This window comes from Halichoeres trimaculatus, unplaced genomic scaffold, assembly GCF_033239565.1.
Source record: "Halichoeres trimaculatus isolate MK-OKI-2021-1 unplaced genomic scaffold, fHalTri1.1 fHalTri1_scaffold_10, whole genome shotgun sequence".
NCBI lineage: Eukaryota > Metazoa > Chordata > Actinopteri > Labriformes > Labridae > Halichoeres > Halichoeres trimaculatus.
In genome coordinates this window covers 7,659,931-7,677,794 of record NW_027437187.1, presented here as the reverse complement: position 1 = coordinate 7,677,794, position 17,864 = coordinate 7,659,931, and the positions used below count along the sequence as shown (strand labels likewise).

Genomic DNA, 17,864 nt, shown 5'->3' with positions numbered 1-17,864 from the left:
GATTACTTTCATAGATCTTTCTTTTTTGAAAAAAAGAGGCTTCATATTTTTATATCCAGGTGATATTTGGTCTCTGGCGGAAGAGGAGAGGAGGAAAGTCTGTCCTATATGAGAGCAAGAGAAGTGAAGGGATTTGTGGTGGACACAGTGAAGCCTCTTTCCATCTGCACACAACCCAGAGACGTGAAAAGTCCACCAGCTCTGTTTTAACAAAAGATTAGGCAGTGTAAAAGCCAATATTTGGACTCTGGGTGGATGAAATGATACTGTTATTGCTCGGTCTGTAGATCTCTGATAAGACACTGCATAAAACACTAAAGCCTTGTTTTCACAAGGCAGTTCAGTTCGGTTTGTCTGTTGAGTTTCCTTTGACTAAAACCAGGACAGGTCCCTAAATTACCAACCCATACCGTCCCATTTTTTGGTCCCCTTCTGATGGGGGGACAGATATACTGATCAAACCACAGAAGGTGGAGCCAGAAACACTGCAGTCCATTGATTGGACAAAAGAATCGTCACTTACCGTGCGACAGTGGCAGCTGTATTTCTCCTGGCAGCACACAGTCTCCTCTGATACAAACCTTTATTGCACTTTGTAACAAAGAGCCTGGAAGTCTTCTACCTTTGCTCTTTGTTCCCTGTTTAACGTTTTTCTTTGTTAGGTTTATTAGCGGGGTACACTGTGTCAGGCTACTGGGCCATCATGCTATTACATAGCCGACGCAGCTATCAGCATCCAGCTTACACACCACCTACCACATGGGGGCACAGTTGGCTGTGGACACAAACAGGATCAGGCTGTACTGATCAAACCTGTATCAAATCAGGCTGCTTGTGTGTTCACAAGTCGACTCAACGTTGAATTCATCTTGGTTTGCTTACAATCAAATCCAGTTACCTTCAGATGAAACTTTTGATCACTGTGTGAACCCTCACAGATGTCAACTAGCCCATTCACTGTCTCTGAGAGGGGAGAATTTTGTAGATCATATTTTTCTTTCTTTCTGTCTTTAAAAGCAGTAGTCCCCAACCTCTGGGCTATGGACAAGTACTGGTCCCTGGGTCAATTGGTACCGGGCTTCACATAAAAAATACCCAACTTACATTGTTTCAGTTTGATTTATTATTTGATTCTGAATGATATTTTATTTTGGAAAAAGATCAGATTCTTTCTGTCATACCTGTCTATGACTCATTCTTGACGCCAAATCCCCCAAGCTAGCAAAATGGACAAAAAAACAAACATCCTCGGGAAGTTTCTTTCGGCAGGGTAAAAGATCCAGTGTGGAGACAGAAGAAGAGCCAGTCCTTGAAAATATTGTCTGACACTAAACCAGTCTGTGGCACAAAAAACAGGTTGGCGACCGCTGTTTGAAAGGCAGGCAGAGCATTTTTATTGTTGTAGCTGATAAGATGAACGTCATTCTTTCCTGTTTAATAGAGTTGGTGGGTCACTTTGGTCTGACCAATACAGAGTCTGCGGACCAGGTCTTCAGACTTTAGTTCTGTGGTGGTTCCTTACAGTATGCTGTCCTGATATGACCTGGTTTTAAGCCTGGTTCACTGCGACGTCAGGTCAGGCTCCAGCACAGGACGAGTTAAAATCTGTGTCATGTTGCTTTAACGTCCTGAGAGGCTTTATAGATCACAGATAACCCTTTATAATGAGCTCTGTGCTTCATAAGGAGACGTAGTGATGTCCCCTCTCTGATCCAGTTAAAAGCCTTACAGCTGCAGTTTGTACTGTACTCCATGTGGGGAGTTTAGGCCTAAAGCAGCACTATGATGAGGTAAGGATCCAGCTTTATCCAAATGACCTCCTTTTTTTTCCCAGGTGAAGAAAACAAAATTGAACAACCTTCTCCACTTCATTATTAAAGCTGGGGTCAGATGTGGACTTCAGATTTAAAACACTGCACTCACAGTCAAGCGTGAACAATTGTGTCTCCTGGAGGACTACGCAGCCTTTTTTTTAGAGGGGGTGATTAATCTCTGAGTGCTTCCCGGTTGGATTTGTATTCCAAGTATATGTGAGGAAGAAGAGGAGGAGGTGGAGGAGGAGGGGAGCTGATGTATTGTTTTCAGACAGTGCATGCAGATTCCTGAGATTTAATCCGAGGCGCTCTGCTGGAGAGATGCTGGATTTATTTTCTGGGCAGAGGGGTGACTGAGGACGGATGGGTGGAAGGATGTTCTTCAGCTGAACAAAAGAATAACAGCGGGGGGTCACAAGAGGAGAAAGAAAGAGATAGAATGAGGGGGAGGAGGAGGAGTGGAGGAGAGCAGGGTTATGGGAGTTTGCTGAGGAACTAAGCTGATTTGCAGTCAGAGCATATGTCTTCTGTCTCTGTTTCTACCTTCAGTCTACCCCCCGTCCTTATGTGCCTCATCCATCCATCCATCCATCCATCCATCCATCCATCCATCCATCCATCCATCCATCCATCCATCCATCCATCCATCCATCCATCCATCCATCCATCCATCCATCCATCCATCTATCCATCCATCCATCCAAATAATAATGAAATAATGATAAAACACGCCATAATATAAAAACAGCAACCATTAAAATATAGGAAACTGGTATCAGAAACCGGTTGGTCTGCATGAACGGGATAATAACACTGGTCTGTTCAAGCTTCTGTTCATGAACCTTGTTTGTGACCACATTTGTCAGAGTCACTGACTTTTCTGTTAAATGTCTTGACTCTGTTCTGTCACCCCTGATGGCCCCAAGATCAGTGTTGGGAATATTGACGTTATAGCTAACCCTAATTAATCTCATTATTTACTGTTTCAAATGTTATAACAACGCACTGTTACCGTATTACAGTGTATCTGACCTGACCTGTACCAGCCAGGTACAAGAGAGGAGCTGTAGATAAAATTTGGGGAAAAGCAGCAGACACAGGAGTAATGATGAGAACAATCATGAAATGTCTTTAATAAAGAGTCGATGCTAAAGTAACTTTTCATCCACAAATATCACACAGCTACCTGTGTGCGTCTGTGTTACCTGCAGTCAGAGAGGATCTCCTGCAGCGTCTTTGGATCAAACCAACTCCAGGGAGAGGGGTGGATCCTTTTTGAGGTTTGGATGTACCGCACAAGTAGTTAACCAGAGGAAAATTAAAAGTCGGGTGTGAAGACAGGGGCAGGGTTAAAAAAAGCGGTGGGGTCCCTCCTGAATTGGAAGTATTGTCAGATCTAACAGACCTGGCTCACTCGGCAAGACACGGGACAGGAGCTGCAAATTGAATACGGGCCAGTCTGGAGCGGTCTGCTGGGTTAACACTGGCGTTTTCAGTATGGAAGTAAAGAAACACTACTTCAGCTTCATAGATGTGAATGCCAAAAACATTCTTTTTTTGTTGTTGCTGATAGTTTGCTGTTGTTTTTTGGTGTTACACACAGCTGTTTTTGTATGATCGATGACGATGACTTATACATACTGCAAACGGATTTCTATTAATTATATTATGTTATATTATATTTTTGAATATTTACATATCTATATTTTTTATAGAATGAGCAGAAAATTGATTAATTGATTGCTAACTATTAAGTAGAGGGGTGGATTTAAATAAGATTAACTTCCACTCACTCCTTTTTCGCATTTATGATTTGTTTAATCACTTGAAATGATCTATTGCTTTATTTGTCATGTGTTTGGCTTCTGTATGGTATTTTTTGTGATTGTTTATTATTATCATCATAATAAGAATAATTGTTATTATTATAACTGTATTTCTAATCATTTATTGTTAATTTTTTTGTCGGGAATAAACTTTACTACTACTACAACTACAACATTGTGCCCCTGAGCAAAATCTGCTCAAAAACTGCAAAATTAAAGGTTTTTAAAAAACAGTAACACACTTACTTTCCCTGGTGACTAATTACATTTTTTAAGGAGAAATTCTGTTACCAATTCAGTTTAGACATGAACCGATCAATTGATTTGCTCAGTCTTGGGGGATTGGTGATCGGCCCATCATTACATATGAAACTGAGATTATATACCTCCGGGAAGGTCTGACAGCCAGCCATTGTTGCTTTTTGCTCTGAGACCTAAAACTCAGGACACTTTATTGGTTGTTTAAGTGAAACATAAAGATTTTATTGTTTCACAGGTATTGTTCAATAATTTTCAATAAATTAAGGAACATTGAAGGTATTTACTGTCAGTTATAGAAAAAAAAAATCGGCCCAAATCTGTATCAACAGATCAGACTTTTTAAAGATCAGTGATCGGCCAGAAAATTGTGATTGGTGCACCCCTAATTCAGTTACCTTTTTGGGAAACTAATAAATAACTTTTAACTAATTCCTTTTTCAAAGTAACTTCTCCAACACTGTCCAAGATACACTTTCAATGTGATTATCCAACAAACTACATCATAGCTTAACAACAGCACTGTGACTTCCTCAGTACACTGTAGTGACGTCATAATGGACACATGAGTGTGTTTGGTCTATGGGGCTGGGATGGTATGCTTTTCTCCTGATTCAATTCTCTCACAATTTTTGGGGTCCCTGATTCGATTTAAATCACGGTTGTTCAGTATTTATGATTTTTTTGGTTTTTAGTTTGCATTTTTAGCACCAGACCACGCAAAAAGTTAAATGATGATGTCTATAGACTATATCTGGAGCCATATTTTCCCTAAAAATGCACATCTCGTGATTCAGTTTTTTGGGTTTATTCAGGGGATCTGACTTCACTTCACTAGACAGTCGAAGAAAAACATTTCACCCTCTGCTGGAGAAAAGCTGTAACTTTTTTATAACCCAGCTTATAAACAAAGACTGAATTGAAGGATTTAAATATGGAAATGAAAAAAAATGAACCACCCCAAGTCCACTAGCGGTCTTTGTCACTGGGCTCTGATTCTGATCACCTAAAGCTGGTAAGATTTTGCAAGTGCCGGAGTTAATCAGGCTCATCATGTAACTTGTACCAGTGTTTCTTAATATCTGTCTTTAGTTAATGGTTAATCAGGCCTTACTCTGTAACTTTTTTATAAACAAAATAAAATTGAAGGCAGAGTGTTTAGGGTAGGGCCAAGAAGAGAGAAGAACTGTTGGTATGTCTCAGGAAACAGCTGCTTGTTTTCAACTGGAGCCCAGAGGTCAGTGATGCAGCGATGATGCTAACGTTAGCATTGAAGCTGTACTATGAGGGGGAGTTCATGAAAACAAGCTGAAGGCTGCAAAAGTTGAAGAGCTACTAACTTTTGCTAACATCAGCCTGACGAGGAATACTGTGGCAGAGAAAACTTCAGAAGTATTTGTCATATGTAATATAAGGTTTCTGCTCATATTTTTTTTATTTACTTCTATAATAAAGTTTAATGTATTTGCACTAAAACAAAGGGAAAAACTTGGATTTTTCATTAGTTATGGGTAATTATGGTATGAGTTTACAGGTTGGGGCACGCTTAAAATCAAACTAGGCTGTTTGTGGCCCTTTAACTAGGTTGGTTTAAAGGCTGCAAATGCAAACATACAAAAACAATTGTCCAAGCTGCTGTGAAAAAACAAACTGAATATGAATGAAGCTTTATATAAAAAAGGAGAAACCTCTTTTAAACAGACCTTAACACACATTTTATAAGCTCACCTTTACGTTAAGCATCAGGGTGATAATGATGATATCACATGGTAAGTTCACCCATTATTGATGCTGATGTTTTCTTCTTATTCCCCTTAAAATATCTTTTGTTTGTTGTTGGCCCAATCAGAAAGTACCATTTACCGTGTGATGCAGCAGACTGCTTGCCTCACCACTCCCTGCTGGGTTTGATATGCTGTCCGAGTCTGAAATCGTGGCTGTCTCCGGTGCATACTGATCCATGTTCTGCTGTTTGTGTTTCTGTGTGTGTGTGTGTGTGTGTGTGTGTGTGTGTGTGTGTGTGTGTGTGTGTGTGTGTGTGTGTGTGTGTGTGTCTACCTGCCACTCTAGATGATGTGCTGGCGAGGGATGCCGGTGAGTGTGTGATCTGTCTAGAGGAACTGCAGCAAGGGGACACCATAGCCAGACTGCCGTGCCTCTGCATTTACCACAAAAGGTGACACACACACACACACACACACACACTCACACACACATACACGAATGAATCATTGCCTGTTATATAATTTAGCACTTCTTTTAATTAAATCCACTCACTGCATGGCAATGGAAGCTTCTCTTAAAGGTGTACAGCGTCTGTTAAAGTCAAGGATGCTCACATAGCATCATCAAACAGTAACTTTACTGCTTGTAACATTTCTTTATATTGTTATTCATCTCAGTTAGATAAACTTTCTAATAACTCAGGTCATTATTAAACCCAAACATGAACAAACAAGTTACAGACAGCTCGAGGCTGATCTTTTTCATTTGAATGAATAACTCAACTTACCTGTGCTATTCACTCCTGCAGTGATCACCATCCCCTGAACTTATTCTCTCTGTAGAGAAAAGGACAGTAAAAATGAACATCTGTGATATCTGCTTAAAGGATCTGTGAGGATTTTATATGAGATATTTAAGTAGTCTCACTACACTGGCCAGTGATATATGGCAGGAAGAAGAGAGGTCTGTGACTTCTCTGCTGAAAAGCATTTCTTGGATTTGTTTGACAATTAACAGTCTGCTCATCTTCTGGACACTAAACTACAAACTGAGGTTACAAAGTTTTACTGTTGTCATCTTCAAACAATATTTTGATGTAACCGCAAATAAATGCATCACCTGGTCGCTTTGAATCCTGGGAAAAGTTCCCTTGAACAAAGAAAAATAGTGTAAAACAAATGCACGCCTTGGTAAGAATCACATCTGTATGACAGTGGGTGCAAGTGCTCATGGGAAACAGAGTCTTTATCTTGGAAAAACAGCACTGATTCTTTCCAGAGGTATCACTGCAATTAACACTAAACTTACTAAACTCACAGAGCTTTTAAAACAGAACTCAAAACGTTTGAATACAACATAAAACTTCAAAGTACTTTAATGTACTCTGCAAAATATCATCTAATGAACATCAGGTCCTCTTTTTGAGTGGTTCCTGCTAATGCAACTTATTGATGTAGATATAGCAATAAAGTTACTTTTGAAAATGGACAAGTACACAGATTGGCCTGGCGATCTAGGCCATCTATCTGTTCACGTCAAGCAGGTGGCCTGTTTACAGTATATCACTCCCCACTCTCTCCTCTTTTTCTCCTCTGTCTGTCCTTTTTTATCTCATTTAGGGTATGAAAAACCCTCCCAAAAAGATAAATCACAAACATAGACAAATCGTTTCATTCATCTTTTAATTATTCTGTTTAAAGCCTGACCCATTAAAAAGAAGTCAGAAAAAAAAACTTTTTTTTTTTTCAACTGAGATATTTGTGACCCTTTTAACAAAATTCACAAAAATATTGACTCTAAAATAGAAATTCAGCTGCCTGTAGTGGAAGGATAATCCTCAAGAGGGTAGAATACATGTTTTGATATATTTTTTGAAAGGTTTAACAATTTCATCTAATATAGTACATTCGGTGATATAGGACTAATTATCTCTCATTTTAAAAGGTACATCCCTGATAGACTGTTAACATTATTACTCTCCTGAAATGCTACTTCTCCCTCATTTAAAATAACTTCATCACATGAACTTGCAGAGGATATGGAGGTACATGTGAGTGTGCTGTAACACTGCTGTTGTTTTTCCTCTGGGTTTTGTTTATATATTGTATATTGTTCATTTTGCTAATGTGGGAGTGCATGGAAACCTTCCAACATGCCCACGTGTTACTTTCATAGCATTCCCCTGTAGCACTGAATCTAGTAAAGATAACAGAATCTGATTTCTTGTGAGATATCTTTACTGTTTTTATTTGTTAAAACTGATTATTTTACTAACCTGTGTGTTGATCAGATGTTTGTGTTAGTGGTTGTATTACATGTCCATGTGGTTTAATGAAATCTTTGTGTTCATGTGTGTTTCTGTAGCTGTATAGACTCATGGTTTGAAATCAATCGCTCCTGCCCAGAACATCCATCTGACTGACTGACTGACCGACCACCAGGCCCATTATGATTACTGTTCAAGGTGAGACACACACACACACACACACACACACACACACACACACACACACACACACACACACACACACACACACACACACACACACACACACACACACACACACACACACACACACACATCACCGATTAATGCTAATGATTGAAGATGATCTCATATAAACCAGTTCTTGGTGAACAGAATGATTTAAATTAGGATCCAGTGCTGGTACCAAGGGAGGCCAGAGAGCCTTTACAGCCTTATTTTCTGGATTTTAGCTGTTTGAGCTTTAAGCTGTTTGGGGCTTTTTGAGACAGCGTTGTCACTCATGCTTGCTCCCTTTGGATTGAGTCAACAAACCCATCTGCGGTGCAGTAAAACACAATTAAAACCAGCACAGACTCAATGTTCCCCATGCTAACACGCTAACTGCGGTGGTGCATACAACAGTGCTAACCTTTCCATCTCCTTCTGTCTCTCCTGAATACCTTTGTAGTTGGCTTATTGCCCTCTACTGCTATGGCTGTGAACTACAGTTACATTGATTTTTTTTCTGGCCTGATTTGTGTAATCTTCACAGGACTTCTAGCCTTTGGTAAACAGGTAGTAATGGGCCACAGACACCATTGTGTTCCTGAAAGAGTCTGGTTGAGCATCTGAAAATGTAGTCTCTGAGTTATGTATGGACTAGAGAGGTAAAACAGATATTTCATTATGCTTTATTCAGACTACAGATAAAGCAAACATCAAAGCCAGATCATCACAGAAAACCTCCAATATTAGATATGTTTGAGACTCACTCATGTCTGGGCTTTTACTGTTACTGCAAAGGTCAAAGAGCTAGCCCTTCTGGGATGATATGAACTTTAACATATCAAATGCAGCTGTTATTTCTAAGGTGCTCAGTTTTATGACCTGTAGTTTTGCCTGGCTCATACCAGGATATCAATAAATGAGCTGCTCTTTGCTATCTCTACTACCCAGATGTAAACAAGCACAGATGTCAGGTGGTTTCACGTAGGCAATGTCAGGTTAAACCGTCATGTGTCTGGTTGGAGCAATGTGTAACTAGCACATGCAGGTAAGGAGTAACCTGCGAGCAGGACTTAAGGCTAGTAGTGCTAGCTCTGCTGGTGTTAGCCATAAACCAGTTTGATTATGTCCCTTTTCTTGTATGATTGCTCCAGCTAAATAAGTTATGCTCATTAGTCTTCACCGGGAAGTCAAATTTAATCAATTAAAATGACTTGCATATTAGTTACTTCAGAGTATCCCTCTCACACATGCTGTAATCTGGCTTTCTGTAATTATGGCATGAGCTCAAAAAAAAAAAAAATCAACAAATGCCTAAATGTTTACATCATAACTTGATTTTCAAAAAGTAACTTCTAAATCATACCAGATTCATCTCTGGTTGGTTTCCACTACAGTGCAGTGGATCTGGTATCAGTGTAAGTCAAAGCAACAATGCATCAGTGTGGGCATAAAAGATCGAGCGAGACAGGAAGTCATGCTCTGAAACAACACAAAACATCTGGTTGACTTTCAAAATAACAGACTATGTTCCCACTGGATTGAATTTCACTTTCCTTCAACAACAAACCAACAAAATGATCAGATCCAAGCCAGGGGTTCACATGTTTGAGGTTCAACAGCACAACATGAACAGGGAGAGGATGATCATTGGGTTAGTGAGTGCAGAAACTCCCTGGTCTTGTGATCCATCTGTCTGCTAGTCCTGCTATATGTGCTGGACTTAACTCTTAGTTAAGAAATAGAGAATGTTAAACTAGTCAAAAGGCTCAGGCTGTAGACCTCACCTCTCAGGTCTCTATTTCACAGCTGTCAAGTCTCCCATCCAGGCTGCGAAAGAAGATGAATAATTTCAAAATAAAATCACTTTCCAATCCCAGGTTATAATTTCTGTTATAAATTTACTTTGGTCCTCTGCTTATGTTTTGAGTAGCAGCAGTATATTTGAAAACAAAATCAGGATTTTTTTCCATTCATGTTTGATGCACTGAAGTCTTTATCTTAATTACACACTCCTGTACTTGATTTGGTCAGAAGCGTGATGTGAGCTCATCAAAGTGAAATGTATTTTGCTGATGAAGCTAATAAAAACAATGAACAAGCAAATCAAGTTTATTTTTCCATTATCATTTATTTTAAGCATATCAAGATTAACAACAGCACTTTCATATGCTGTTTTAAACTTTTTTTTTTTACATAATTGTCACATAGCTCTCTCTGTAATGAGATGTTACTCTTTGTGGTCCAAACGTGATAAATCATGACGTTTCCAGACTGACAGTGCAGGTTGAGGTCTGCAGCTATTCTAGTATCAGATCATTATAAGTATTGGCTCATACTAAAGCTCAGGTATTGTTTTGGTATTGGAACTTAAAAATCCAGACCTTAAGGCTAGCATGTCTGACGACCAATCACACACACATCAACAGTGCGTTATGATAAGTAATCTTAATCAAACTAATGTGTGTGGATGTCTTTTTCTCCTCCTCTGTCTTCAGGACATCTTGTGGTCCTGCCATGGAAATGTGGACACAGCCGCAACCAAGTCCAGTGAAACAATCAAAGTGATCAACTCATCCTTATCCTGACAGATTTATCAACCTTATCCAGATAATTATTCCTCATGAAGTGAACCAAAAAACGTGACTCCAAACCATCAAACATTGAACGGCCCCTCCAGAGCCCTCCACTTTACAGAAACTGCTTATATACGCAACTCCCCCTGCTCTTCCTCCCCTCCAGTCCCACTTTGAAGGCTGATAGATTCCCCTAAAGGGCTTCATTTCCCTCAGCTTCCCCTCCAACTCAAGTGTCCATTTGCCTCCCTGACATGCTCAGGTCCTCGCAGGCCTCCAGCAGCTGGCCTTACATCTCCTATCTGGATCCAGGCCTGTCAGTCATTTGTGTCCAGCAGCCCTCCCATGGCCTTAACTGTGGAGGAGAGAGGAAGCAGAGCAGGAGGAGGGCAGGAGAGCAGTGTGAGGAAGAGAGAGGATGAGGAGGAGATCATCGACATACGGAGGATTGTGGAGTTGCAGAAGCTTGCTTTTACATACAGACTTGTACATTCTTTGGTAGGCCTCTCATCTCAAAACAGGACTCTAACTCGATGACATCCTCTTGGACAGACCTGGTGTGCTTCTTTCTCACAGGCGCTGCCTCAGCTCTGCGCACTCCCCTGCCAATCGACACATACTCAAATCTTCAAGTCCCCAAAATGCTTCCCAGACCTGGTTTGTGGACACCAGGGCGGGCAGGGTGGAGTGGGGGAGGAAAAGAAGAAGAAAAAAAAACTTGGGTTTCACCTTGTCTTGTGTGTACAAGATGGAAGAGGTGGTTTAAAGATGATCTTGGGGGTAGACAAAAGCGGTCTGAGCATGCTCAGTCCTGATCTGGAGGGGGGGAAGGGGCCAGCGATGTAGTGTTTGCTCCTACTGTGTAACGTGTGTTTGAGATGCTCTAGTGTCAGGCTTCATCCGGTATGTGTATGTAAATTATGTGTGAGTGTGTGTACGAGCTTGGAACTGTGACAACATAGCTTTTGCTGAAGCCTAATGTGTGTGTATAGGTGTGTGTGTGTGTGTTTGTGTGTGTGGGTGGGTGGGAGAAAGAGAGACAGCATGAAAGGTCAGTGTGGAGGGCTGACTGGAACAGTGCTGTGCGTGTCTGTGTATTGAAATGTTTACAGTCTAGGTGTCCATGTTCCCTGGTTGTGTGTGAGTGTGTGTGTGAGTGTGTGTGTGAGTGAGCGTGTGTGTGTGTTACTGGCAGTCCTCCCTTTACTTTGCTGATGTTTACAGCTACAGAGAAGCGACATGACATATTGTAAATTATACACCTAACCTCTCTCGGTTCTTTCTTTTTAAATCTGCCAGATTTTTCATGTGCTCATGGTTACTCATTTTCTCGTGAGAGCCTCAAGTGTGAGCATGTGTGCGTGTGTGTGTGTGTGTGTGTGTGTGTGTGTGTGTGTGTGAGTGTGTGTTTGCATATGACTGTTTGTGCATGTGTGTCTGAGTGTGTGATTCAAGAGGCCCCTGTTGGTCTTTGCTACTGTCTGTCCCCCTCGTTGTGTTTCTGCTAGAGAAGGTCTGTCTGACTGCGACTGGAGACGTGAGCCACTCAGACCAGAACAGGACTCTGTAGTCCCATTGTGGATCCACTAAACGGGGCTTATTTATTCATTTGTTCATATTTAACAATATTTGTTTAATATTCAAACCATGTGAGGTGTCACTCACTCTTCAGAATGCCAAGAGCTGATGTATGACGACTACTACAAACCAACATACGAACAAACTGCATTTACAAAGCTACTGTAAACAAATGGTGGAATAAATTGTGCTAGATGACAGACTCTATTTTCAGCCTTCATTCTGTGTCCATGCCCTTCAACCTGAAAACACATCACACAGCTCAGTCCTCAGGGTCCTATGAGTCTTCATAAAAAAAACTTTATCATTAAGACACATTAATAAAACACATTTCATGGAGTGGAGTGAGTTTCTCAGCAGTCTCAAATCACGCAAGTGTGTTCACACTGGCGGTATGAAAGAATGTAGTGCACTATGATTTCTCAATTGGTGCACTCAAAGTGGTCAAAAAGTTGAGTGTGGAGCGCTGAATGCTTCTCATGCCAAACCGTCACCATCTTCGCAGAGGAAGGAGCAAGAACAGATCAGATGATGGATGTAATTAATGAAAAGCAGAGAAACACCTGTGAATGTTTGTGAAAACAGTCGTCATTTTCATAGCTTGAGACAACACTACCGTGTAAGACTTCCTGGTCTAATATACAGAGTGAACTCAGTGCACCCTATGTTAGTGTACTCACAGTATCCGAATTGAGACACAGCATCTGTGTGGCTTTTTATTGCTCCTTCAACTTCCTGTCTACATGAGAGCTGTCTGGGACTCACTCAACAGTATGCATCAACCCTGCCTACGACCCTTATTAGTATATAATGTGTCAGATAATTGTTTCTTCAGATGCTGTACACAACCTTCATCAGGTCAGCCAGAGCACCATGACCACTGACAGATACAAGTGCATGACACTAGTTATCTGTTTATAATGTGGATGGCTTATGTTGGGCATTACAGTTGGCCCTTAAAGTTGTTGGTGCTACGGTCTCCTATACACACTTAACTTGATGAAGCTCAAACTCTGGAGACCATAGCATATGAGAGGGCTACCACGACTAAGGTTTTGGGATGAAGATTTTTATTGAATCAAATCAGCAATCAAGAATAAACAAAGAAAATTAATATTATAAGTAAGCAAAATGAGCTGAAAACCCTGGCTAATCAGAAGGTGGGAAAACACTGGGCCAGCCATGCTTTAGAACGTCGCACCTAGCACCTCCCCCTAACCAGAAAAAAAAAACAAAAACACAAGACTTAAGATCAAATGAAACAAAGAATTATTGGACTACTGGGGATCTCCAGCCCAGACTAAAATAATAAAACTCCCGGCAACTAAACTTGTCAGGCAGGGACAACAACAACAACAACAAAAAATGTCTTTCCAAATAAAAAAAAATATTAACAATTGTATATTTTATCTATCATTGTAAAAATACAAACTAAAAAGAAGCTGAATTTTAGATAAACATGCAAAAAGTTAAACTGCTTTAACAGAGAGAAGGGCTGCTCTAAGCTAAAATCCAAAGAATGGTTTAGGCTAAACATTATCTGTCAGCTCTGTGAATGTCTGTAAATTAATGTGACTTAATTCAACCCAATTTGTGGCCAACCAGGAGGAATGGCAAGGAGACAAAAAAAAGACTTGAGCCAATGTAAGAGGTATATTATAACAGCAAAGGCAGTAGGGGGGGGGGGGGGGGGGGGGGGGGGGGGGTGAACTACAACCATGGTTTCTTCCTTTTTTAGGGTCCACATTGAATTGTGATAAATGGAAAGCTCTACCATTAGAGCGGTTACTAGAGCAACCACAGTGTTGGTGCTGCTGCATGATCTTCTGCTGGGAACTGTCCTCTCATGATGCAAACCAGCTTCTGAAGTCACTTTCTTGTTGTTACCTGATGGGCTGCAGTGTGGTCCAGCTCCTTGAGCCCATCAGCTAACTGGGAAATAAACTCCCTCTACCACCTCCCCAAGCCACAGTAAGTGGTACTGCCCTCTAAGCTGGCCACAATTTTAATACCACAATGTTTTGTCACGTTTCCCTGAGTAAAGATAAATCTCTGTACACGTTGGTAAAATAAGGCTTAATAAAAAGTCAGCTTTTTAGTAAAGTAATAAGGTCTGTTTATGGTGAAGCAATGCAAGAACTGATGCTAGAAAGCACAAACGTGTATCAGTGTTTATCAGATGATCACAAAAAATAGCAAAACCAGATTGAATCATTCTCTTAGGTGTCCTGCAGAAAGTTTATTAAATTTGAAACAGATGCTGGAAAAAAAATAGAAATGCTGAAACAAAGGTATGTGGGATCATGGGGCTTTGGGAACATGAAGATTGTGGGAACATTGGGCTCTGGGAAAAGGCTGTGGAAACATTGGGGCATGGAAACATTGGGTGGTGGGAAAACTGGAGGTTGTGGGAACATTGGGATGTGGAAACATTTGGTTGTGGGAACATTGGGATGTGGGAACATTAGGTTGTGGGAACATTGGGCAGAGGGAACGTAGGGCTGTGGGAACATAGGGCTGTGAGAACATTTGGTTGTGGGAACATTGGGCTGTGGAAACATTTGGTTGTGGGAACATATGGTTGTTGGAACATTGGGCGTTGGGAACATTGGACTGTAGGAACACTGGGCTGTGGGAACACTGGAAGTTGTGGTAACATGGAGGTTGTGGGAACATTGGACTGTGGGATCATTGGGCGGTGGGATCATTGGGCGGAGGGAACACTGGAGGCTGTGGGAACATTTGGTTGTGGGAACATTTGGTTTTTGGAACATTTGGCTGTGGGAACATTGGACTGTGGGATCATGGGGCTGTGGGATCACTGGAAGTTGTGGTAACATGGAGGTTGTGGGAACACTGGGCTGTGGGAACATTGGGCAGTGGGACCATTGGACTGTGGGAACTTGGGCGGTGGGAACACTGGAGGTTGTGGGAACATGTAGGTTGTGGGAACAGTGGGCTGTGGGAACAGTGGGCTGTGGGAACAGTGGGTTGTGGAAACATTGGACTGCGCGAACACTGGGCTGTGGGAACATATGGTTGTTGGAACATTGGGTGTTGGGAACATTGGACTGTGGGAACACTGGGCTGTGGGAATATGAAGATTGTGGGAACATGGAGGTTGTGGGAACATTGGGCTGTGGGAACAGTGGGTTGTGGGAACATAGAGTTGTGGGTACACTCTCCCATATTTCCTTTCCCTCCTCATCTACAGCTGTTATCTTGTTGCAGGCCTGGTCTCTCTGGGATCCCAGCTACTGAGTATCACATCTCTGAGGTTTGTTTGAGGTCACACAGTGATGAAGACAGAAGAATCATCACCAAACTGTCATGCAGCTGACAGACAGGATTAATGACCAGCAGGGGAGTACCACACAGCTTTGGTAAGGTGATAACTCTAGTCCCTCAGCACAAGGTCAGCACATCACTTTTTAGACAAGACATTTAAAAATTTAAGCGACCAATTGTTTGTTTTTTAATCTTTGACTTAAAACAAAGATTTTGTTTGTTTTTTTATGATGAAAATTGACCTTGTTTCAAGCTGAAAATAAACCGTTTAGATCTTTAATGAACTGAATGTTTATCATACTCACTCACCCAGAACTTTTTGGATTTAGAAGCTGAAGGGAAAGGTCCATCACTTGGGATGTACAGGTTTCACCTCTGCAAATTAGATTATCATGGAACAATTACTTGTGTATTATTTAGATTCACTAAACACACAGGGCAATATTTCAGCATTTATTTCTTTTCATTGTGATGATTCTGAAAATTATGTTCATTAACATTCACTCAGTACTTGGTAAGGGCTTCTTTAGCATGAATTACTGCATCTCTGTGGTGTGTCATTGAGGAGATCAGCCTGTGGCTCTGCTAAAGTATTCCTAAAGCTCAGTTTGGTTCAACAGAGGCCTTCAGTTCCTCTGTTACTGAGTAAGGTGTCTCTCATCTCTCTGGGGTTCAGGTCTGGAGAGCTTTTCTGGTCAAATAAGCACAGTAACATTACTGTCATTTAACCCAACTCCAGCACACCTGATTCAAATGATCAGCTCGTCATCAAGCCCTGCTGGAGCCGGATAACGAGCCATTCATTTGAATCAGGTGTGCTGGAGTGGGGTAACATCCAAAACATGCAGGGCAGGGGGGCCCCAGGACCAGGGTTGAGAAACACTGGTTCAACCAGCCTTTGATTCTTTTAGCGCTGTAGGCAGAAGCCAAGTCCTGCTGGAGAATGAAATCAGCATCTCTGTAAAGATTGTCAGCAGAAGGAAGCATGAAGTGCTCTAAAGTTTCCTGATAAACGTCTGTGTTGACTCTGGACTTCAGGAAACCCAGTGGAACAATAGGAGCAGAGGACATGGTCACCCCAAACCATCACTGACTGCAAACTGACTGGGAACTTTACTCTGGACTTCAATCAGCTGGGATTCTGAGCCTCCCCACTTATCCTCCGGGCGCTAGGCTCTTGATTCGATTTGTTTCTGCATCTTTCTTTTTTTTGTTTTGTTAAAGATAGACTTAGCTGTCACATGGAGGGGGCATCTTGTGACTGTAATCAAGCTACAATGCAGTTTCAGTGGAGTTTGAATGTGTCATGAAATTGTTTTTGGCAGGAGGTATTCAAGAATCACATCCTTTATTCAATATACACTGAGACCTAAGTTAAATTAAAAAAAAAAAAAAAACCACAATGATGAAGATGACTCCTGTTTCCACTTTAAACCATAACACAATCAGGCTACAGAGAGAGGAGAGAGGAGGGCAGTGAGTAGAGGTCATGCTGCACAACAGCAGACCACAAGAAGCCAAGTGATAATGGTACCTGTTAACTTTATCGCCTATTTGTATGACGCACAATGTGCCCTGTGTATTATGACACGCAGCTAATGGAATGACCTCTTTGGGAGATGACGCGTGCTCTTGTTTACACAGTGGAAATATCTTGAGTGTCTCTCTTTGACGGTCGTCACAGCAAACAGTAGGCCCACTGTACAGCCTCTCACCACTTGACACGCAAAACTGTATCTTACAAACTTTATCTTTAAGGGTCTCTTAAAGTTGACTTGTTAAAGTTAATGATGCTTGACTTTACAAGGTTAACTGCTGTCTAGAATAGAATAGAATAGAATAGAATAGAATAGAATAGAATAGAATAGAAAATACTTTATTCATCCCTGAGGGGAAATTCAGGAGTCACAGCAGCAATCAAGAAAACAAAAGTAAGAAAGTGTATAGAAAGTGCAAAAAGGTCCATATGAAAATAGATGCTGACAGCTTTGACCATCATTCTCCAGTTCAGCCAGCCTCCACCTCCACAGGGTCCAGGACTGAGCCTCTTCAGCACTCTCTTCAGTCTCTGTCTCCTAGACCCTGTTGGTTTCCAGTGATAGCTCCATTAGCCATGTCTGTGAAAAGCCCAAAGCTACTCTGCCTTCTGGTATTCCCACTGTTACTGGGTTAGCACGGCTAGCTTGTCCATCTACTTGGAGATAGATCTTGCGTTCCCAATAACGATGGCTGAAAAGACAGGTCGATGTAGTCACTTCTTAGCTCACACCTCAGTGTCAGCATGTTGTTCTCACCTCCTTCTTTTCACCTTGTGGGGAAACATCAG

The 17,864-nt window shown here is 41.3% G+C and overlaps 1 protein-coding gene across 1 annotated transcript in view; it reads left to right on the top strand.

The window, feature by feature from the left end:
* znrf1 (zinc and ring finger 1) overlaps positions 1-12,459 on the top strand; it is a 90,252-nt gene extending 77,793 nt beyond the window's left edge. The window contains exons 3-5 of the mRNA XM_074676947.1: positions 5,969-6,074; positions 7,988-8,087; positions 10,595-12,459. Of these exons, the coding sequence (XP_074533048.1) occupies positions 5,969-6,074; positions 7,988-8,045 (164 nt within the window). The 3' untranslated portion in view covers positions 8,046-8,087; positions 10,595-12,459. The remainder of the gene's footprint in view (positions 1-5,968; positions 6,075-7,987; positions 8,088-10,594) is intronic.
* Positions 12,460-17,864: the final 5,405 nt, after the last annotated feature.